This window comes from Herpailurus yagouaroundi, unplaced genomic scaffold (genome assembly GCF_014898765.1).
Source record: "Herpailurus yagouaroundi ecotype Mexico unplaced genomic scaffold, PumYag 163, whole genome shotgun sequence".
NCBI lineage: Eukaryota > Metazoa > Chordata > Mammalia > Carnivora > Felidae > Herpailurus > Herpailurus yagouaroundi.
This window is the reverse complement of record NW_024412404.1, coordinates 53,892,907-53,917,616: the sequence shown is the minus strand read 5'-3', so window position 1 is coordinate 53,917,616 and position 24,710 is coordinate 53,892,907. Positions and strand designations below refer to the sequence as shown.

General features: G+C 42.4%; 1 protein-coding gene across 3 annotated transcripts in view; it reads left to right on the top strand.

The window, feature by feature from the left end:
* Window positions 1-24,710, top strand: part of SHTN1 (shootin 1) — a 101,978-nt gene that overhangs the window by 1,323 nt on the left and 75,945 nt on the right. For all 3 annotated transcript variants that reach the window (XM_040486574.1, XM_040486575.1, XM_040486576.1), the window contains exon 2: window positions 13,606-13,658. In XM_040486574.1, coding sequence (XP_040342508.1) covers window positions 13,606-13,658 — 53 coding nt within the window. The remainder of the gene's footprint in view (window positions 1-13,605; window positions 13,659-24,710) is intronic.

Here is a 24,710-nt window from a genome sequence, read left to right as displayed (position 1 = left end):
CTGTTGGCTCAACTTGACAAGGCTCTTCCCTTCCATGGGTCTTGCGGTGATAACGCCTTACCTGACTGAAGGCAGGGGCTAAACCAGATGATTTTATTGGGCCCTGCCCAGTTCTGTGCACCTGTTGCTCTTTTGAAACCACAGACATACCATTCGCAAGGGTGTGTGGACCCCTCTGGAATTCACACTCCTGGAAACAAATCTCAGCACGATTGTTTACCAATCCTGTGATCTTGGGGAAATTATTACCTCACTGAAGTGGACAGAACCCATTTCCTTTGTTGTATCTAGCGTCTAGAAACCATTGGATAAATGTTAATGGCCTTTCCCAGCACCTTTGACTCTCATCCTAAATTAGCCTTAGTTCATAAAGTCACAAGCATCGGTGAATCCAGTGGGTGGGTGAAATGCCCTTATCTGACATTTCTCAAGTGGCTTAGTTGAGGGGCTGGATTCTGTTAGTATTTTATTTCTAATAGCGCTCTTCCCCCAGTAACATAGTACTTGGGATTCTAGACAGTTGGAGCTTTCGTCATTGGTAATATCTGTCAGTTGGATATCAGAGCTCTTGATGGATGGTTGGTTTTCAAATAATGATGCAATAAAAAAAACTTCACTCCTTTTTATTCTGAGTATAATTTCAAGGGTAGATTAACAATGCGGAAAATCCACAAGTTGTTTATATTTGATTTGGGAGTACATTCTCTATCTCTGTGTTGGATTTGAGAGCCGAGAAAAAGGGAGGATTCTTAAGTTTTTGGCTCTTTCTCAGATATTGGAAAACAAATCTATGGTTTGGTATTTTTAGAGGATGTATTTCCTTGATGATGGGCGTATCAAAGGCAGAACAGTTAGGCTTTGGAATTTGTGTCTTAAAAGGTGCCCTTTTTTTTTTTTTTTTTTTTTTTAGGATTGAGTCTGGTTACATGGGTGTTGGGATTTTTTTCAGCCCATCTCAACACCAGACCATTTATTTGACATAGGATCATAGACTGTGATAACAAAGGACTTATTTCAAGGGCATTTAACTGCTGTTTGACCCATGGAATTAATTGGGAAGATGGGAGTTTGAGGTAGATGAACAGGCAACTGGGTGTTTGGGCTCTTGCCCCTAAGATCATTAATCTTGTAAGCTGATGGTATGTGTGATTTATTTTTGAAAATAGACAATATATTTTTAATCCCTGTTAACATGGTGAATAATTCCACTACTCCTATTTAATGCGGACAAGAAAAACCATTACCGATGAACACTCTAGTTTCCTTTTTCAACCCTGTGTAAACATATTCATGTATTCCTTTAACAAATACTTACCAAGTACCTACCATGGATGAGGCCCAAGTGGGAGGCCCTCGGTGTAGATAGTGAACCAAACAGACATTCCTTGCTCTCCACCAGGTTTACTGTCTAGTAGACAGTTAAGAATCAAATAACCACACAGATGTGTGCAATTACACATTGTTTTTGTAGGATACATTCTTAGAAATGGAATTGTTGGATCAGAGGGCAAGTAAAGTTTTTGTTTTTTAATGTTTATTTATTTTTGAGAGCGAGGGAGACAGATTGTGAGTTGGGGAGGGGCAGAGAGAGAGGGACGCACAGAATGTGAAGCAGGCTCCAGGCCCTGAGCTGTCAGCACAGAGCCCGATGCGGGGCTTGAACCCACGAGCTGTGAGATCGTGGCCTGAGCCAAAGTCGGATGCTCAACTGACTGAGCCACCCAGGTGCCCCGTGGTAGACATAAAGTTTTGCTGGGCGTCATCAAGGTGCCCCCAAAAATGGTTGTACCAGTTCACCTGGCCCCCCCCCGGCAGTGTCCATTCCCCCCCCCCCCCACTTGTCACCGTTGACCAACCTCGGTCTTTACTAATTGTGACAGTCCGATGAGTTTCTTCATTTTCGCCAGTCTGATGAACAAACATGGCACCGTTAGAAAAATTAAGTGAGGTTCTTAGTGAGGTTTGCAATCTTTTTACAAGGTTATTGGCTTCCTCATCTCATTTCTTCGTTAGTGAATTTTTGGTCAAAAATTTGAACCCGTTCCTCGGGAGTATGTTCAGAAAGAAGATTCCTATCTACTCTGAATGGCAGAACTGACCCAGCCTTCCCTAATGTGAAGCCTGCGGTGGTGTGGTGAATAAGGTTGCTTTTGACAAAAGTTGTGAAATGTAATGACGGAGTCTGTCATAATACGAACAATCTCTAATTTATACTTACCATTCCCTCGGCTCTATGTCTTATAAATCACACCCACTTCTGAATTACTTCAAAACATTGTATGTTCCCTTCTAGTGAATGGTATAATTAGCTATATTATGTCTTTCTAGAAAGTTATATTATGTCCCTTGAAAAAAATTAGCCAGTGTGTGATTGCTTATGTTCAAGCAGATGTTGAGGTAATGAGGTAATTCTCTTTTTGTCCTTTCTGGAGCTTTATTTTATTGGACTGATTGACATCTTTAATGCACTGACAAATGGCAACTTGGGATACTATTTCCGATGCATATTTCTTAGCTACTAAAGTGGACATTTCCCTTACAAAACATCGTACGATTTGCTCTCCCTCCCGAATTCTGCCGGGAAATGATCGACTTAGCTCAGCATTTGTTTAAGGTACATGATTTCCTCCGTAATTTATTCGTCCCACGCGCATTGAATATTCATAGCCAGGCACTGTGCTAGGCATCAGAGTTGGAGAGATGAATAAAACCTTGTCCCTGCTGGTGAGGAGTTCCTAGCCTAGAGATGGTGGTAGGCATGTGAATTCCAGGAAGAGTGTCTAGTTGGCAGAGTTTGGGTCATGGGTTTAAGTCCTTTGGGCAGGGCAGGGCAGGGCACCTTGATTGGCAGCCCCCATAAAGGCCATCAGATCGGAGTGGTTGTCCAAACAAGAATGGTGTACCACTACCAGAAAGGGGGGCGGGTTGCAAGTTGGGCAGACACAAGAGACGTCCACTACACTGGTCAGGGTAGTAATGCCATGTCACTTGGAACCTGGCGAGGAAGTTTTGAAGGGTGTGATCATACCCAACAGTTAATGATGTTACGATGTGAGACCACAACCACGCCAAGCAGACTGAAAACACTATCGGAAAGTAAGATAATGGGCTTTAAAGCAAGGTAACATTTCATCTTTAGAGTTAGCTATCATTTTCTCCAAGACTATAGCGATAGTGCTTAAGCTTCCGATGGGAATTTAGCCAGGCTTAGTCTTAGAGCTGAGTTAGTCATTAAAGAGGCTCCCAGCGTTGCCTTGACTTCTAGGCCACAAAGTAGCTAGAGCATTATTTCGACAAAAGGGGCCCAAAGGATTGCCTACTGCCGTGACTGTATCAGTCAGGAAAAGCTGAAGCATTGTCGGTCTTGGATACACACAAAGTCAGTCAGTAGAAAGCAGTTTGGGATTAAACGGTTGCCATGGTACCAAGTGCAAACTTGGCCTCACGTCACTATTTTTACAAGTGTGGTCCGGGGGGCCACCGGTCTCTGAATAATGGGGGTACGTACGCACTTTCTTACTTATTGATGAAAAGAGGCCTGGTGAATTTATTTTTCTTCATCTGGGTATGTTTTTTGTAAAATCGACACTTAGGATGTTTGGCTTTCACAACAAAATATAACCTAGATTGAGAAAAGTGCATGAAATAGGAATGAGCATCTCAATGAGTTATTGAAAAAAAAAAAAGTGCTTCTAACAACACTTAAATCAGAACATTTCCAGAAACCCCTTCATAACCTCCCAATCCTTCTCACCTGCCTTTCCCCGATGCTATTTGTGTCTCCAAAGGTAAGTTCTGCCAGCCACTGAAGATTAGCTAAATGGAATCATACAGGATGCATTATTTGCTGTGTCTTCTTTCACTCATTACGTGTGGGATTTATCCGCATCGTGTGTGGTTGTAGTTCATTTATTTGCATTGCTGAATAGTATTCCACTGTATGAATGCACCCAAAAAAAGTTTTTAAGTGAACATACTGTGGATCCGAGGTCAGCGGACTTTTTGTGTAAATGGCCAGATAGTATTTTAGACTTTGGGGGACATTCGGTGTTGGCTGTAACCCCTAAAAATGCAGTTTCCTCCTAAAGTTTGTGAACTACCATCTCAGAGGCACCAAATGGGCAACCCTCCATGAGGTGGACGCTCATCACGGGCTGAAGAATTACGTCTTGCAGTCAGAATTTCATCATTCATGTAAGATGTCTGCTGGGTCGTTCAATCTTACTTTTGTTTTAAATTGAATTAAAAATTGGGGCGCCTGGGTGGCGCAGTCGGTTAAGCGTCCGACTTCAGCCAGGTCACGATCTCGCGGTCCGGGAGTTCGAGCCCCGTGTCGGGCTCTGGGCTGATGGCTCAGAGCCTGGAGCCTGTTTCCGGTTCTGTGTCTCCCTCTCTCTCTGCCCCTCCCCCGTGCATGCTCTGTCTCTCTCTGTCCCAAAAATAAAAATAAACGTTGAAAAAAAAAATAAACATCTGCTTATTTAGGAAAAAATAAGCATATAGCATGAAAAGTACAATGAACTCTTCCCTCTGATTCATTGTTTCTTAATCTTTATTTCATTCTACTCTCCTAAGGAGTCTTTTTAGACATTTTCCCCCCAACTGTTCTTCTCCCCATGAAATTTTAATACGGTGGATATACTGTACGTCTTTTTAAAAATTTTTTTAATCTTTATTTATTTTGGGGAGAGAGAGTGTGAGCAGGGGAGGAGCAGAGAGAGGGAGACACAGAATCCAAAGCAGACCCCAGGCTCCGAGCTGTCAGCACAGAGCCCGATGTGGGGCTCGAACTCACAGACCACGAGATCATGACCTGAGCCGAAGTCAGACGCTCCAACTGACTGAGCCACCCAGGCGCCCCATACTGTACATCATTTAATGTGCTGTGATCCTTTGGAGGCCGTAGACCACTGTGATACCTAACACTGTGTTCCTCTTTGAGGGCAGTGCCGTCCCATTGGTCACACACGCTCTCACCCCCTTCCCATTCCTCAGAGTTACACTGTGAACTTTTTGTTGTGTTTCCTCTCAAAAACTGTGCACGTGAACACACATATGTAGTTAATCACTTAGTATGTATTATGGAATTCCTATCAGTACATATAGAATTGAATCTTTAAAAATTGATTTGGATAGTGTTGCACTCTCCAGATTTCCCCCAGTGTAGTTAATGTCCTCTCGATGGACATCTCTGTGTTTCTGTGTCTTTGCTGTTAAAAATAATGCTTTGGGCAATAGATACTAGACATCAGTATGGATTCGTGTTTTGCCCAATCTAGATCTAGATGATTACATATAGAAATATTTATAGATAAGTATATGAAACTGTCACAGCCAAGAGGTGTCTAAGGAGACATGACAACTAAACGTAACAGGGTACCTGAATGGAATCCTGGAAGAAAACCAGAACATTAGGTAAAAACTAAGGAAATATAGGGGTGCCTGGGTGGCGCAGTCGGTTAAGCGTCCGACTTCAGCCAGGTCATGATCTCGCGGTCCGTGAGTTCGAGCCCCGCATCAGGCTCTGGGCTGATGGCTCAGAGCCTGGAGCCTGTTTCCGATTCTGTGTGTCCCTCTCTCTCTGCCCCTCCCCCATTCATGCTCTGTCTCTCTCTGTCCCAAAAATAAATAAATGTTGAAAAAAAAATTAAAAAAAAAAACTAAGGAAATATAGTTGAAGTATGGACTTTCCTTCATAATGTGTCAGTATTGGTCCGTTGGCGGTAATCAATGTGCAGTACTAATGTAAGATGTTAATAATAGGAGAAACTGGGTGTGGGGCATATGGGAGCTCTCTGTACTCTCTTTACGATTTTGTTGTAAATCTAAAGTTTACAAAATTAAAGTTTATTAAAATAAAGATGCTGCTTACATCCTCGTACACCTGTATCTGTAAGTACAGCTGTGGGAAAAATTTTCAAAAGTGGATCCCAAAAAGTAGGTATATTTTAAACTTTGTTGTCCTGTAGATTTTATTCTGTTATACAACAATGTTTGGCTTTAAAATTCAGGAGGAACATGGCTTTCATTCTTGTCTGCTTACCGTGCTGAATATTAAATATTTTAAGTATTAAAGCATGAGTTCTGGAATTTTTATATGGCACAACAAACAGTAATATATTAGGATCCTTTCAGTGACTTGATTCTATCTCGAATCCTGTATGGCACAAATCAGAGTATGATTGTGATATATACATATACATATATATATATAGGCTGTATGTATACACACACATGTATATATGTTAGGTTTACAGAAAACCTTAGCAGAAAGTACAGAGAATTTCCACATAGCTCCTCACCTTCCCTCACCCCCAGTTTTTTCTGTTACTATCATTTTGAGTTAGTATGGTGCATTTCTTAGAATTGATGAGCTGTATTGACCCGGTATTATTCACTGGAGTCCATAGTTTATATGGGGGTTAATTCTTTATGTTACATGTCCTATGGGTTTGGACAGATGTATGACATATACCCACCATCACGTTATCATACAGAAGTATCACTCCTCCAAATATTCCCTCTGGTCTACTTGTTCATCACTCCCTCCTTACCCCTGAACTCTTGGCAGAACCCCTGATCTTTTTACTGGCTCCATAGTTTTGCTTTCCTCAGAATGTCAATAGAGCTGGAATCATATAGTCCGTGGCCTTTTTATATTGACTTCTTTCACTGGGCAATATGCACGTATGGTGGTTCCCCTGTGTCTTTTTGTGACTTCGTATTTCTTTTTATCACCAAATAATACTTGTATGGGTGTACCATAGTTTGTTTATCCATTCACCTGTGGGTAAGCATGGTCGTTGCTTCCAAGTTTTGGCACTTAGGAACAACTCTGCTCTAAATATTCACGGGGTAGGGTACGGGGGAGGGAAAGCCTCCGATGGTCCTGTGGGGTCTCAGGACCCCGTGGGGTCTCAGGGTCTCGGTGCGCCTGTCCCCTTGGGCTGCGACTTTCACTTGTGCTTCTCAGTTTTGTTTTTTCTCCTTAGGTAAGACAGGCATGCCAGAGGGGGCTGGAGTTGGCTCTTATCTTCCTCCAAGTCTCTTAGGCTCTGATGAAATGATTTTTCCTAAGGGCAGGCCTTGCTAAGGCTCTGGGCACATTTCAACATGGCACCTTCTCCCTTCCCCCGCCTAAAGTAGTAGGGAAACTTCCTCTGATGTTTACTGTGAGGACTTGGTAGCCCTCCTGGGTGTAAAACTCATAAAAGGTTGAGGCCCTCCTAAGAGTGGCCTACCCACTGGAGTTCTTAGCTCTCAAACTTGTGAGAAGTGAGCCTTCATCAATTTGCCAACCACTGCTTAGGTTTTCCTGTCTTGGCGCTCTTTGGTGATGAGGTTCTGAACCTCAGCTTCTGCTTCCGTAAGTTGTGATTGTCTGTATCTTGCCCATCTCTCTAATTTTTGGAAGAGCAGTTTGCCCTGTGATCTCCGTTCTCTGATGGACCTAAGAAGAGTCGTTGACTTTTGGTGTGTTGAGGTTTTCTGTTGTTGGGAGGACAGGAGTATTGACATCAAAGCTCCGTGCCAGACTGGAGACCAGACTTATGCATGTATTTTAAACATGCTCAGTTTCCTCTCTTTCTCTTGGTTAATTTGAAGTCATTACTATAGTTCGTTGAGGGTACTTCTTAAGCATCATTAATTCATTAACACTGAACCGTGTGTTCTACCAAGTAATGCATACGTTTCGGGTTTGCCATAATTTCTTTTCAGATGTGAAATCTGTCATCTTTGTTTTTTGATCAGGTTTTCCAGCAGTGTTTTCTCTGACTGTTCTAATGCTTTAATTAACAAGGGAGGTATAAATGACTTCTCTTTCTACTCTGGCTCTAGGAGAGGACCCATTGGCATGTGTGCAGGAGGGAATAATGTCCTAATTGAACATTATCTCTTATGACTCATGTCCTCGTTCCCCATTAGTAAGAGGTGTTTCAAGGCTCCATGAGTCTCAGAGATGCAGACTTAATGGATGAGAATCTCCATTAAAAGATCTTATGAGGCAGTGTTTTTCTGGGTATATTTGATGGCTATTTAAAGCTTCACTTTTATTAAGTATCTTGTTGTAACATGTGATGTAAGAGACCCTTTTAATATGGGGGGGGGTAGTATGTGCTTTTTCACAAGTTGTTCATGTGAAGAACTAGATCCATTCTTCCTTCTTCCTTAATTTAACACACATTTATCAAGTGCCTGCTGTATGTCAGGCATTGTGCTGGATGTGGGCATCTGTATGCATAAGACACAGTCCTCACCCTAGAGGATTATTTCTGGTCTGGTGTTTTAACACATCGCACGCAGTAACGCTCAGTAATGATTTTTACATGAACAACTTTGGAAATCAGTAGACTGGTCCTGCCTCCTATATTTCTTACTGCAGGATTTGACTTCTCTGTGCATTTGTATCTTCATTTTTATTTTCTTTTTTAAGTTTATTTATTAGAGAGAGAGAGGATCCCAAGCAAGCTCCATGCTGGAACTCATGAACAGTGAGATCATGACCTGAGCCTAAATCAATTGTCAAATATTTAACCAGCTGAGCCACCCAGGTGCCTGGTGTATCTTCATTTTTAAAATGGGGATGTTAGGGGAACCTGGATCCTCAGTTGGTTAAGTGTCTGACTTTGGCTTGGGTCACGATCTTGCAGTTCGTGACTTTGAGGCCCGCATTGGGCTCTCTGCTGTCAGCACAGAGCCCGCTTTGGATCTGCTGACTCCCTCTGTCTCTCTCTGCCCTTTCCCCGCTCACGTGCGTGCTCTCTCTCTCTCTCTCTCTCTCTCTCTCTCTCTCTCTCAAATAAATAAGTAAACATTTAAAAAAGATGGGGACGTTGGTATTTGACTTAATTGCTCCACATCCCAGACTTTTATGAACCAGCCTTTCAGTCAACATAGGTACCAACTCTGCTTCATATTCTGTTGGGTGTGAGGTCTATAGCAATGAATCGAATGGGAGAGAAGACAAGAAAACAGGCTTATGTTCAGATAATTTATAACGTTATACATAGATGCTCTAGTAGAGATACATGAACAGTGTATTCTGGTAGTATATTATAAATACACATGTTGATTTTCGTCTTAGGTATGTAGGGAGAGTTTCTTACAGGAAATGACAGTTGAATTGCGTTGTCAAGGAGCACGTAGGGAAGATAAGGAGAAGACCTTGCAGGCAAAGGAAACCTGTTTATAAAGGCACCTGGGTATGAAAGGTCTTAGAGGGGTCAGGGAGGCATTGGGACTTGGGGTGTGATGGATTGAGTGGTGGTCTCTAAGACTGAATGGCACGAGTGGGAATTGGTGTCCCAGGTTGTAAAGCTAATGTCATTGGGTGCTTTTAAACCCAAGAATGATGTAAACCAGGTTGCTTTGTTACTATGCTAACTATCTACTTTGTGAAGAATGAACTTGGGATAGAGGAAAGCTAGAGGGTTTTACCATTATTGAGGACTAGAATCAGGGGAGAGATACTTTAGAGGAAGGACAGATTGGAGAGACTTTTTAGGCGATGGGAGCATTTTGATGATCTGTTGGAAGGTGGAAGAATGAGAGGAATCAAGGATGATTCTGAGGTACTAGCTTGAAGACCAGGTACATGATCCCATCTAGGACATCATGCATACAGGAAGGAGGAAGTTTTGGTGAAAAGGGAGTTTGATGAGTTCACTTTCTAACATACAGAGTGTGAGGTGCTTATAGGGTATCTGGACAGAGATGGCCAGAATAATACTGTCTAGTAGAACTTCCTGCTGGGATGGAAATGTTCTGTGCCTCCTGTCCAGTGTGATAGCCACTGGCCACGTGTAACTGTTGAGCACTTGAAATACCGCTAGTGTAACTGAAGGACTGAATTTTAAGTTTTATTTAATTTTAATTAATTTACATGTAAGCAGCCACATGTAGCTAGTGACTCCGTATTTGACACTACAGGCCTAGAAGGTATTGGTTGGAAGGACTGTTCTGGTGCTTATACCTGAGATGGGGTGATTAATCTGCCTGGAACTGAGAGGTTTCCAGGGACACAGGGCTCTTCAGTCTAAAGTGGGAAAGTCCCAGGCAAACCATGATTGTTATCCATCCTAGCCAGAGGTGTTATTGGCCTGTAGTTACGAACTTTAAGTGTCATGCCTCTGAAACAGCTAAGTCTTTTTATCAGCTTTCTGGGCTGGCTGTATCATGATTTGCAGCTTGGAGAGAAAACTCCCTTTCTTGGTATTAGGGAGTTGGGAAATAGAAAACCAGCATGATTCTTGAAACACGTGCTCTGCCTGAGATTCTCCTTGTTTCCTCCACATCCCCCTTTTTCTTCCATTCTGTACTCTTATGTAACGATTCCCCTCCCTGGCTGCACATTAGAATCACCTGGGGTGCTCACTTTCTAAAACAGATATGGTGCCCAAGGTCCACCCTAAACTAGTTAAATTAGAATCTTGGGTTGGGGTGGGCAGAGAGGGGGCTAGGCATCTGTATGATTTAAAAGCTCCACAGGTGATCCTAATGTGCAGCCAGGATTGAAAAGTGCAGCTCCCAGACGTGCTTCCGCCACTTTGCCAACTTCCCCCTTTTTTTTTTTTTTATAACTACAACACAGTACCATTGATTGTTATTTCCCTTTCTCCTCCTTTTATTTGGTGGAGGGTGGGGGTTGCAGGATTTGATATACTTTGCTGTATCCCTAAGAATAACCCTGGCTAACATGTAATGAACACGTAATATACCTAAGGTACTCTTACCTCTTACCTTAACTCCTAATCACAACACTATAAGAAAGATGTATGATAATTATTCTTATTCTTCAGATGAGGAATCTGAGATTCAGAGAGAGTCACCAAATAGACCAGTGTCCCTTGGCTGCACTTTTTAATTACTGTTATATGACCTAATAGTACAGTGAAATAAACTGTACCTGTAAACCCAAGAGATGAAGTCTTCCTAAGCTGTGGATGTCTTTCCGATGGCAGAGCATCGGTCAAGTTAATATCTACTTTTGTACCGGGTTACTTCAAGCTTTGGAGGATCTGTATCATCAAATCACTTGAGCTGTGTGACTCACTTCAAAAATTCCCAGTGAGCCAGTTCTGAAACAAAGAGAAGGCTTTCTCTGTGACCCTTTAGCATTGCCAGAGAAGAAGTAGCTGAATAATATAGGTCACTTCAATTTTTGCCAGTTTCGCTGAGGTTAGGGTTGGTTACATGTGTATTCGCTATGGGGTTTGTGTGTATGTATGTAAGTCTTATTTAGGGCAGTGAGCTTGGTTTTTTATCTTCAAAGAAATAAAAATATAAGTAAATGTTTTTCTCTCCGTTAATCCCCTATCCCCCAGGAGCCCCCTTCCCATTGCCAAGTGGTTGAATTCTTCCTATACTTTTCCTCTGCATTCCCTTTACCTGGCTTTATTTTTGTAAGTTGCACATGGTCACAAGAAAGCATATTTTCTGTGGTTTCCATTAAGTCATGATAGATGAAGGGTAGTTGGGAGTCAGCGGTGTTTCATCTGGATTCTATTGGTCAGAAAATGGAAGAGTAGTATCGGTATTTTTTAAAAGCTTCAAAGCTGTTATCTAATGTTTGAAATAGAAAAAAAATTCTTAATGTCAATATGAGATCATGGTTTTATAAGCCTTTTATTGTTTGTTTGTACATCTATAAAGTAGGTCATCAAGAAAAGAGTGGTAAATCAGTTTTGATTTTTCTACTTCATCTGCACATACTTTTTAATGTCAAGTAAACGAAAATCTCTCAGTAAAATATATTTAGTTTTTGAAAGAATATTAGATACAGTAATAAGATTTGGGACCACAACCATAGACTACCCAATGCATAAGTGCATCTTTTTAGACTCTCTTAGTTTTGTTGCTTTCTGTTAAAAAAGGAGGGGGTCATTTTGTTGATTTTTCATAACTGAGGACAAATTTAGTTTATACCCGTTGGTTGGGTTTTGTGTGGTGGAGGCTGAGGAGGAGCTGGTGTGCATAGGACTTCATTCTGTGGTCACTCCAGTCTTTTCTGTTGAAAATGTAATTCTTTATAAAAAGGACTGTTATCTTTACATGTATCTATTCAGCTATTTTATGGGCTAATTCTCAAGGATTGTTCTCGGCTTCAATAAAATTGTCCGTTAATTCTTATTTAGAGCGTCACAGAGTGCCGCTAAAACTTCTGGGCATTGGTGGTATAATCCCATAAATATTTGTTCATTTGGTTGGGTGTTAAGGTTGTGGTCCTGTGATTCCTTAGCTATTCTAAACCCTTTGGATCACTGATGGAGGATATACTTCACCATGTGAATTGTATGTTTTTTGAGGTGTTCTCTGCTCCAGTGGTTAGAATCCTACACTCCTGGATTTAATGACCAAATTATCTGGGATGTTCTTGAAGCCACTGATGTCTGATTATTTTTTTCTATCTTTGGGTTATTCATGGAAATAGGAAACTCTGTCCTTTAAAAAACAAACAAACAACTGACCTTTTTGTAGACACATCCCGATGAAAATGTTTTTAAAGTAAAAGTACAAAAATGCAATCTGGGCATGCCCTGGCTCTGTGGCGCCAGTCAGGGCGCTGGTCTGGGAACAGGTACCGGCTCTGTTAGGCCCACCTTGTACATTTCATTCCATCCTTAATCGTGGGTCATGCTCTTTCCTCCCATCATGAGCTGTGAACCTTGTATTCTCAACCGTGAGGATATCTAAGAATGGTGCTTTGGCCAGAAGGTGGATGTGGAGGTTCAGGCTACTTTATTTTCCTGGCAGTAGAGGATTTTCAATAATAGGCTGCTGTTTTCTCACATAGTTGGAAATATTTCCCAACCGTTCACATATTTTTCCAACGTAGTGAAATGAATCTGGCTGATATCTGGTCATGTCTTGCTAATCAATGACCTTTGCAGTGCCTGAAAATAGTTGTTCTTAGTTTTATGCTCATGGCATAAATCTTGTGCTTTGTGAATAAAGCAGATGTGTGACACTGAACCGAATGTGTAAGCCTACTTTATTTTCTGGAGGCTGATTTTAAAAAGAAACCTCTGATCACAGCCCCACAGACTAACAGTGCTGGAAGGAACTTCACGGAGGACCCACCTGTCTCCTCTCACAGGCCCAAATGCTGAGCATCAAAGAGAAGTGATTTGTCCTAGGTCACTTATGGCTCCTAGGTCTTTCTGTGACCTGGGGAGAGCCGAAAGTTGGCCTGGTGGGCTCACACCTGCTGTGGTCTCTCTCTCTCTCTCTCTCTCTCTCTCTCTCTCTCTCTTTTTTTTAAATATGAAATTGATTGTCAGATTGGTTTCCATACGACACCCAGTGCTCATGCCAACAGGTGCCCTCCTCAATGCCCGTCACCCACTTTCCCCTCCCTCCCACCCCCCACCAACCCTCAGTTTGTTCTCAGTTTTTAAGAGTCTCTTATGGTTTGCCTCCCTCCCTCTCTCTAACTTTTTTTTCCCCCTTCCCCTCCCCGATGGTCTTCAGAGACTCTTCTGCGGCCTCTTCTCTGCCCCGCCCCCAACCTAGTACACAGACCACAGAGGTTAATTGGATCCAGGGTTTTCCTACAGTAAACTTCTGATAGTGTTATAATGCTGCTTTCCTTTTTTCTCCTTTTAGCCATAGGTGAATATGAAGACCTCCGAGCCGAGAACCAGAAAACAAAGGAGAAGGTTTGTACTCTACCCTTTCTTTCCTTTCTTCCATGTGTAAAAGCCTAGACGGCATGGCGCATTGTTCTGCCACCAATTTCAGTTAAATGCGAATGAGAGGTTTTTGTTTTTTTTTTTTTTTTTTTCCTTTTTTCTTTTCTCCTGCATGTGTGGTTCAAGCTAATATCAACTCCAGGCTCCAGATGGTAAAGACTAGCAGCATGCCACAGTGGGCGCTGCTCTGGGTGATTAAGTACACGGCTAAATGTGCCGCAAGGCACCAGGCCAAGCATCCCGGGCCCCTGAGAACTGTACTTTTTCCTAACAACCAGATTTGGGATCTAGTGATGGAATTGAAAAGGGAGGCATTTATCTTTGGGGCTCAAACGCGGTAGATTCTGGAGGGAACTCTTTGGCATTAGTTGTTGGTCGTTTAGCCCATCTTTTCATAAACCTTTTTGATGCTTGTTTCCTCTCAGAATGTGAATAATATACCGGAAGTTGAAAATCACTCGCTAAGAAGATGGTGGTGCCTGTGAATATTTTCAGGGGCTCTGGCAGTTTTATTTTGAAACTTAAATAATTGAATTCTACTTACCTTTATAAACTACTTACCTATATGTCTCCGCACAGGTCCATTTAAGATTTGTGAATATTTATTTATATATCTTTTTCTCTCACCCTGTAAATTTAAGGAGGGGACAAAAGAGAGGTCTGAATTAAAAAAAAAAAAAAGGAGAGTGCTGAATTAAAATGAAAAGTAGGAGAGGGCAGAACTGTCCATTATTATTTTTATTTTTTATTAAAAAATTTTTAAGTGTTTATTTTTGGGAGAGAGAGAGAGACTGGGCACAAGCAGGGGAGGGGCAGAGAAAGAGGGAAACACAGAATCTGAAGCAGACTCCAGGCTCTGAGCTGTCAGCACAGAGCCCAACGCAGGTCTCGAACTCATGAACTGCAAGATCATGATCTGAGCCAAAGTCAGACGCTTAACCAACTGAGCCACCCAGGCACCCCTGTTGTTTTTAGATAGAAACAAAATTTATGCTTAGAAATTACTTTGTTTGACAGAACGAATATTTCAAAACAGGTCTGTGGTGGAAAATTCATAAAACATGTTGTTTGTGGTTATTGAAGATGGTCATCATGGCTGTAAATCATGAGACCTTGTGTTTAACATTTGAGAATAAGATAAGTAATGAAAATTGGCAAATGTTTGTAAACTTGTGGCCTATTTGAGGGTATTTATTGGGTTCTTAATCGTATTTAAAATTTTCACTCATATTAATTTGCTACCTGTATGATTGGTGGTATTAATAGTATGAACTCTAGTTCATATAAAAGCGGATTTTTAGATCATTATTTTTCACCTACTTTTAAGGCTCCTTTGCTCATTTGTAAATAAATCCTTGATGTTCTGTGACATCTTGAGTTTCTTCTCTTCCTTCCGTCTGGTGATTTAGGGAATGGTAGATGGGGGGTGATGAAAATCTCTGTGACAGAAAGTGGTTGGTGCATGAATCTCTCATGTGGTAAGAAAGTTCCAGAAAAACAGTTCGACAAGATTCCTAATTCCAACACGGTAACCACCAAAACTTGCAGATGTCCTGAGGATGCCGACAGGTGGGGAGCTTGTGCTTAGATCCTGGTTCCCTGAAGCCCCGTGATTTGGGGGTGGAGCCAGTGGCTGCTGCTTAGGCCACGTGGCTTGAGCATCTTTCCCCAAGAGACCCAACCATCTTCCATCTGCGGGAGAAAGAGCCAAGAAGTTATCAGTCGAGCTTGTTTTATCAGTTGAGCCTCTTCTGTTGGCATTCCTGGCCCAGGAGGGGAAGAAGAAGACACATTGGAAGGGTTCATTCAGGAGAACTCTTTGACTTAACCTAGAAGTTCTGAGGAGAGAAAGCAAACGAGTGTCTTCATGGGACAGAGAAGGAAGAATATAGAAGAAAATGAATAACATAAGAGGCAGAAGAATAAGTTTTTTTTCTTCTCCTTTAATTGTTGCTTACATGTAGACCTAGCATTGCCCCCAAAATAGTAGATGTTCTATAAACATCTGTTGGTGGTGGAGGTGATGGTTATTTCACGGAGAGCCACCTTCTGTGGTGAGGCTTCAAGTGAACCATCTGTTGCCCAAGTGGAATTATAGGTAATATTCATTTGGTAAAAGAAGGATTATAAATTACTTTTGCCCTTTAACTATTTCTTTGTTTTTGTTAAACAATTTTTTTCAATGTTTATTTTTGAGAGAGGGAGAGACAGAGAGAGAGAGAGAGAGAGAGGGAGGCAGTGTGTGAGTGGGGGAGGGGCAGAGAGAGAGGGAGACACAGAATCCGAAGCAGGCTCCAGGCTCTGAGCTGTCAGCACAGAGCCTGATGTGGGGCTCGAACTCACGAACTGTGAGATCATGATCTGAGCCGGAGTCAGACGCTTAACTGACCGAGCCACCCAGACGCCCCCACCCATTAACTATTTCCATGTTTCTCTACGCAGAGTGTGGCCCGATACTTTTGTAACATCTGTATGCATTACTGACCTTCTTCTGTTCTAATACTTTAAAAATAACTAAATACTTCTTCTGTTCTAATACTTTAAAAATAACTACAGAAACAGGAAGAAAAAAATGGAAGCAGTATGGAACGCTGTGGTTGTGGGTAAAACAACAGAGTGGTTTTAAGTTCATCGCGTTCTGTTCATCTTCTGGTAAAAGGCTAACAGGTTTATTATTGAAATTTTTTTTTTCCAAAAAAGGGGGGCTGTATTACAAAGGAGGGAAGCATATAATAAAAGCCTTTTATGCAGCACAGAATGAGTAAAAGCAGCGTTAGTTCTGGTGGTGGTAAATGGAGAACACCATTTCCTCTGGCAAAGCACTTTCTTGTGCCTGCCTCAGTGAGCTTTGTCCCATCCCTATCTGCAAATACACATGGCCATCCTTACCTAGCAGACCCAGAGCAGAGTTTAAAATTAGTCAAGGAGAGGAAATTAAAGTAAAACTCCTTTTGCCATATTTAATTTGACCCGGGGGAATTTTGCACAAGTGGAAGGGACCAAAAGAAACACATTGCAAGTTGTTTCTCCCTTCTTGGTGTCCACATCCAGTCTGTCTTTGTTGCTAGGTCACGAACCTTATCAATGAGAAGAGACAATGGGTGTGATTTTTTTGGGGTAAGATATTTTTATGCTCTGTTTGGAGTCTCCTCCAAGAGACGTCATGTCTCTGCAGAGCCGGCAGTTGCTTAAGCGGCTGTGTTTGTTGAGAAGCTACTATGGGCCATGCACACTCACTTGTCTTCCTCGTCCAATACTCCAGACAGCTCTGTGTCAGCTCCAGTGCAGAGAACAGACCCCGAGAGCTTGACAGAGTCTAGATTCCTATGTAGGTCTTCTGACCACAGATGTTCTTTTGGACGCAGGTAAGCTTACGGGAGCTGATTGACTTTCTCCACCAAGGTCTTGGTTTTATTTGTAGTTCTTTGTTGTTAGCTCATGAATTTTCCACAGGCAGTTATCAGACTCCATACTTTTCTGGATCGTTTATCTCGACCATCGATAGGTCTGTATTTTTAAGTACAGTTTCAGTTTTTAAAAACTGAAAGTTAAATAGCGAGTGAATTGTAATGTCAGAAGACTCACGTGTGTGAGTGTGTGTGCATGTAGATTCTGGCACAGGTGTGCCAAGGGTAAGAGGAGAGACCTGGAGGGGTGGGCCAGTCTTTCGATGATCTTTTCCTTCGCAGGTGTCCTTATTTAAGAAAAATGGAGTGTTGCTCGTTTTGTGGTTTTTCTCATTGTCTGTGAGGATGGAATCAAAATCTGTTTGAGAGGGAAGACTTTTTGTTGAATGCCTTCTGAGTCCTGGAGTATATAAAGAAAAATACACGAAGGTCCCACTCTCGAGTGAAACAACTCAAATGAGGGACACAGGAAGTAGACAAATAACTCGGATAAATTGTGCTGTGAATGCCTGGGGCCTGGGGGTGAGATGGGAAAAGGACGAAAATGTAAGGATCCTCCCCTCATCCGTGTGACAAACTCTTACTAGCTCTTAACGCTTGGCTCACGTGTCCCTTATTTTTTTCAAAGTCTTCTCCAACTTTCTCCCAAGCAGAATTGTTTACTTCTTTATAACAAAATATCTGTGTGTATTTCTTATGTACTGATCGCATTTTCTCTTTTAAAAAAAAATTTTTTTTTCAACGTTTATTTATTTTTGGGACAGAGAGAGACAGAGCATGAACGGGGGAGGGGCAGAGAGAGAGGGAGACACAGAATCGGAAACAGGCTCCAGGCTCTGAGCCATCAGCCCAGAGCCCGACGCGGGGCTCGAACTCACGGACCGCGAGATCGTGACCTGGCTGAAGTCGGACGCTTAACCGACTGCGCCATCCAGGCGCCCCTGATCGCATTTTCTCAATCAAAACTATTATCAAAATATTCTAGAGCATACAAGTAATCTGTATGGGGTTGGGTTAAAGTGTAAAAAGGGTCCCAAACGTGCCTTTATGGAAAGGATGCTACTTTCTCTAATTTTTTGGCCTACTTGCTAAACGACATTGTCAACGATATGTTAAAGAGCAAGAAAGCCTGTCACGTGGAAGCCCACGACCCTTCCAAATCTGTTTTTTTGAGGTATGGACAAAAAGAAGATGATGTATTGTGGGATCAGTCAAATAAAATGTGGTCGTTTGCTCGGGAAGCAGGCACCACATTAGTCATGCCTCTAATGCTTCCACAGTCGAAGGGCATTCTCCTTATGACTCATTCAGGATCTTTGTCATAATTGTTTGGGGTTTTTTCCTATATGGGGGGGGGGGCGAAGCCTCACTGAGCTTTTAATGGAATAGCTTTCACATTTCTCAGGGTGGTGGGTGTGTGTGTGTGCAAAAAGAAGGAAATCTGTATAATAGAAGAATGTCTGCCTTTAAACAGTAAGTATTTATATTTAATATTGTCTTGAGATTGAGTTTTGAAATGAATAAATGTTTAAGTGGCTGATTAGGAGCCGTTTGGATGAGCTACTGTCACAGTGCATCGGGCGGCTCTGTCAGCTTGCCAGGAACAATGAATGAAAGGGAATGAGACAGACACTTTCCAAGACTTACGTTTCAAGAAGCCAGATATATGATACTGTTTGCATCTTGGCTCCCGTTTTCTATTGTTAGCATTTCTTTCTCTTGTGTAAATTTCAGAGGTGAAGGTCCCAAAGTATTTTATTAAAAAAAAATCGGTAAAGAAGCCACTTTAAAGAGCGAGATACGCATCCATTATGCTAACTGTTCATGCATAATACATCCACATACATGCAGTTTCTTTAGAACAGAGTGGCAAGTGGTTGTGCCAGAGAAAAAGTAATTACTTAGCAGTTTGAAAGTGAAAATGAGTCTCTTATTAACAGCAATCTATCCAGAAACAAAGAGCAAGGATCTCTGTTCTGAGGACATGTGTTTCCATCGAACACACAATACCTAGAATTTGGAGAATGCTGTAAGACAGCTTCAGGGGGCAGCTACTGCTTTACTGCCTGTGAAAATTGGAGGGAAAGAACTTTGAATTGGAAGAAAGAACGCCACCAAAAGAGAAGGAGGGTGAGGGGAATCCTATGTGAGGGGGAATGAGTTCAGTTACTGTGTTCTTTAAGGAGAAGCCCAGGCACGTTCTAGCCCAGCTTCTCCAGGTGGAAGACTCTCCGCACCATTATCCAAGTTCATCACCGGAGATCCCAAAACAGGTAAATAGGCACCGTTCTGCTGCCGTGCGTGCTTCAACTTTTAAGTGTTGTAACTGGGCGTAAAAGGAGTGAACTTCAAGAAAAATAAGTAAAAACGGTGGAGGGCTGCCTCCTTCTCAGATCTGGTGTTATAGCCTCTGCCATGTGTTCCCCTTGTACAGCGTTTGTCTCATTCTAGCAAGTGTTTTTATGAATTGCTTCTTTCTGGGTAGGTTGCAGGTTTTGTGAGAGCGTGCTGTCTGTTACGTGCCCCCCGCCCCCCGTATCCCCCCCCCCCCCGTGCTTAACACAGTGCCTGGCACGTGTGGGTGCTGTAGGAGTAATTTGTTCAGTGCTTGGAGGAAGGAAATGGAGGCATTCGGTGATTACAGGAGACACCTGCTTAGAAGTCTCATTCAGTCAACTAAGGTAGTTGTCTTAAGTGGATTGTCTACTTTGTTGATGTTGTGTGCGTGCAGTGTGTGTGCACCCTTCTTGGGTCCCAGACGTGCCTTTCTGTCTAGGCTCGCAACCCTGCACTGCATTTGTGTACCGTGGAGATAAACATGAATGTTTATGTGAGTGGAAGTTAGACACAATTCAGAATATTGGGACTTTTCTGGCCTCAAATATACACACAGCGACATGTAAAGAAAGCTTAGTGTCTACCACAGTTCTCTGTATTTCTGCTGAGCCCCGTGAAGCAGATACTGTTGTATAAACAGTTGATGTGTGAGGGAGAAGGAAGGGAGGTGCCCGTTTTGGTGGGGGGAGGGAGGGATTGCCAGTTCACCCTGGAGAGACTTACTTCTGCGCATCATCCTGCCAAGTGCTTTGAAATGCTGGTTTCGTTTCAGAAGCCAGGTATCTGCCTGGACGAGGCTCAAGGAACGTTCGTGGAACAGAGCCAGGCCTTCGCACACTGAGGCCGGGGCCTCTAATATTCAAAACCAGCAAGGCCAACCTCTGGCTAATTCACCACTTCATAAAGAGCCAATATAGAGACTCTAGAATCGACCTCATGTCATCCAGCTAGCTTAACACAGTCAGCCCTCGGGCTGCTGGGTTCTACCCCAGCCGCCGGCTATACAGAGAGTCGTTGGGCATCATAATGAAGTGACGTGGGCCCAGGAACATCTGTTGCTATTGCAAAGTCTCCATGAGCAATTCTCACACAAAAAGAAACAGTTTCTACAAATGCTGCAGCTGTGTGGGCAGGGTAGAGGAAGGGGTAGGGTGGGTGAGGGGCTTCTGCAGGACATAAAGACGCAACATTCTCCCAAAAAGGCCCAGAATCCTTGCTAACTTCCCTCTGTGGGTAGAATGAGAGAAAGGTTACAAGGTATTTTTGGGGGTTCACCTAAAATGATAAAATAAGTGGATATTTGGATTTCTGCTTAAGTAAAGGGGTACGTCCTTCATATTTTGTTCAGCTCTGGTTTGGAGTAAGTCAGCTGCATTTGCCGCATGTGTAGATTCCCCCTCCCCCCGCAACACACACCCCTTTCAGTATCCATAGCAGATGGTAAATTCTGTGGCTGCCAGTTCTATCATAATGCGGTTGCAGAAAATAGAAAGCAAAGCCACACGAAGACCCCTGCTAGAATACAGCTGGGTTTGGGAGATGCTTCTGAATCCTCTGGTGATGCCTGTAGGGGTCGTGTTAAAAACATATGGCCGGATGGTAGAAACCGGTTCCTGGCACGTTAGAGTAAGACTGTGATACTGAGACCTGTTATTAACCAAAGCCTGTCTACCTGGGCCTTATGAGCGGAGAGCATGGGCATAAAGCTTTACTTCTGGGGAAAGGGTATAAGCCCACCTAAAATTGTCATGTGTGGTTCATGACCAGTAAATGGTACCTGCACGGGTGGTTTGTGTGTGATGTCTGTCGGTGGTCTTTTTCAAATCCCAGTAGGCAGAATGCTATCGTGTTTAATGTTCATATTTCAGTGAAAACCCTGGTTTTTAATTTTTTTTTAACGTTTATTTATTTTTGAGACAGAGAGCATGAACGGGGGAGGGTCAGAGAGAGAGAGACACAGAATCCAAAACAGGCTCCAGGCTCTGAGCCGTCAGCACAGAGCCCGATGCGGGGCTCAAACTCATGGACCGCGAGATCATGACCTGAGCCGAAGTCGGCTGCTTAACCGACTGAGCCACCCAGGCGCCCCAACCCTGGTTTTTGATTTAGGGAAGAATTAAATTCACCTTGATTCTTTCAGGTGGAGCTTGGAGAGGGATATAGAAGAATCCAAGTGGTATTAAGTCAGGGACAGCACGCCCAAGCGCCAAATCTTAGATGAAGACGGTTTTTCACAGGGCATGTTATACCTTTCAGAAATGTCAGATTAAGAAACATGAAGTTAACTCGAAAGAAAGCATCAGGGGGCGCCTGGGTGGCGCAGTCGGTTAAGCGTCCGACTTCAGCCAGGTCACGATCTCGCGGTCCGTGAGTTCGAGCCCCGCGTCAGGCTCTGGGCTGATGGCTCGGAGCCTGGAGCCTGTTTCCGATTCTGTGTCTCCCTCTCTCTCTGCCCCTCCCCTGTTCATGCTCTGTCTCTCTCTGTCCCAAAATAAATAAAAAAACGTTGAAAGAAAGCATCAGATCTATTTCACTTGGCAATCATAACTCAGGCATGTAAGTCTAGTCAGAAATTATGTTTCGCTTATGCTCATTTAGACTAAACTGTGAGTTGTTGGAGGTGGGTGTGCCGACTGGCAGGGTGGCGGGGTAGTTCCACAGAAACAGAAGTCTCATTCTAGAAAACAAGAAGAACATTCCTGAAACAGCTGGCTAGCTAAGCGTTCCGTCCCTTTGGGGAAAGATCTAACAAAGCTTATTTGAGAATCCAGAACTCTAGTGTTTAGAGTTGTAAACACCAAAATGAATGAATGAATGAATGAATGAATGCAGTTTATCTGTTAAGTTGTAACTTGAAACTCAATTAGATGGCATTACTTCCCCTCGCACAGAGGAGAAATTCCTCAAGAAGACCTTAATGAACGAATATGCCTTCTCCTCAAGGAAATGGTCTGGGCTGATCCCTCTTCGGGAGGGTGTAAGTCAGGATTTAGTAAACAGCCTTGCTGAGTTAGCACCAGTGCCTCTTCCGTGTACTCTTGCTAGAATGGATTTTCCCCAAATGAATGGACATAGGTTTTTTGGTTTTGGTTTTTTTTTTTTTCAAGTTTCAGTTCCTGAGACATTAAAGGGGAAGGCTGAACTGTTTATGTCTTAATTTTTTTTAATTAAGAAAAATATTTTAAAAGCACAGAAAAGGGCAGAGATTGATGTAACAAATGTGGCCCTCACAGAATTAAATGTTGTTTTTTGTTTTTTTTTTAACTAAAAAAGAATGCTGCAGGTAAAATCGAAGGTCCCCCGTGTCGCTCTGCCCTGGGCCCCTTCCCCTCCTTGTTTTAAGAGCCAGCTGCCATGATAAATTGTGCACGTGTCCTTTTATTATGTGTTTTTATATGTTTTATATATGCCATATGTATTGTGAAATGTACATTTATACTATAGCATAGTATACAAAGTGATTTTATTCGCTTAAGGTATACTTTGGTATATGTGCATCAGGTCCTTTTTTTTTTTTTTTTTTTTTTTCTTTTGTGCACCGAGTCCTTTTATTTGCCAGTATGGCTTTTGCGGTATATGTTGACACAGAGCTTACGTGCATTCGCTGTAACTGGTGTCTAGTGTGTTATGTGAAAACACCATGATTTATTGTTATTACAAATGTCGCACATGTATGTACAGATCGGCTTGTACTAGAGATTCTAGTAACAGAATCTAGAAGTGGAATTTCAGGGGCGCCTGGCTGGCTCAGTCGGAAGAGCATGCGACTCTTGACCTCGGGGTTGTGCGTTCGAGCCCCACGTTGGGTGTAGAGATTACTTGCAAATAAAGTCTTTAAAGAAAAAGTGGAATTGCAGAGCCACAGGGTACGTGCATTTTCAGTTTTGGTAGTTTGTGATGCCAGTTGACACTCCCACCAGCAGCGTGTGAGGGTTTTCTAACTCCCGAGAGCAAACTTTTTCCGTTTTTGCCAGTCTGATGGAGGAGACTATCTCACTGTCTTTATTTGGGTTTTCCAAATTATCAGTGGCATCATGACTTTTTAACCGTTGTAAACTGAAATGGAAAATATCCAAAGGCATGAAATCCCAATATGTTTCTCTGGCACGGTAGGATTCAAATATAAAGTTGTGCTTTATTCACATGACCCTCTGGTAATGGTATTAGAGTAGTCCCAGAAAATTCAGAAATTAATTCTCACTCTAAGAGTTAAAAATAACTTTTTAAAGTTTTAGACACCTACGATGAAAATCTTTCTGAAATGTGTTATACTTAACCCGGTTTGTGAAACTCACGGGTAAGTCGCATCAGTCCTCATAATGAACGTGAGGCTTTTATAGCATTAATACCTTCAGGGCTTGTAAAACTAAGGGATGCTTGTTTCCATACCAGACACACTGGAAGGTCCTCATGCTTTAAAAGTTATTTTTGCCTTTTAAGGTCTTACTCCTCCTAGTCTTTTCAGTGAGTCCTCCCACCTTTTAAAACTAAAAATTTGTTGGGGCACCTGAGTGGCACAGTTGGTTGAGCGTTAAGTCTCTTGATTTCGGCTCAGTTCACGATCCCAGGGTCGTGGGATCAAGCCCCACTCTCGCCCTCTCTCCCTCCCTCTGCCCCTCTCCCCAGCTTGTACTCGCTCTCTTTCTCTAAAAACCAAAACAAAAAAACCCCCACAAAAAACCCTAAAAAATAGTTTGTCAATGACACATGCTTATTGTGGAATATTTTGTCTTCTCTTATTTTAATTTGCTACCTTCTCTGTAGAATTCTGAGGATGCAAGGATATCTTTTTCCCTGAGTGAAGGTTTCAAGGGACGCAGGGCAGCAGTTTGTGTTCAAGTGTCGTCACTTCCGGTTGTGCGCAGGTGTTCTGAATAGTTCTGGAGAGATCGTTCCTATCCAGTTTCAGGGAATCTGAGCTGCAGATGTGGGGGATGTTCACTGTATTAGCCAAATACCCACTTAAAAAGAGGCGCATATATTCTCTTAAAAGAGTGATTTGAACTCAAGGATGTTAAATGGGTCCGTTCCTGAGGAGATAACGAGCAGGAGAATGACTCATCATCTTAGAAGGTCCAAGGAAAGTGGCCAGATACAAATGGTACAAACACCATGCGATTGAGTAGAATAAGTACCATGTGACCATGAATGCTTCTTAAAGGTTTTAAATTTTCGTTTTCTTCTCATGAAATTGTTACTGTTTGTAAGTTTGCTCTTTTTTGCCTTCCCAAGCTTATGATAAAAATTTAACGTTTCCGTGTTTTCTCATTTCAGT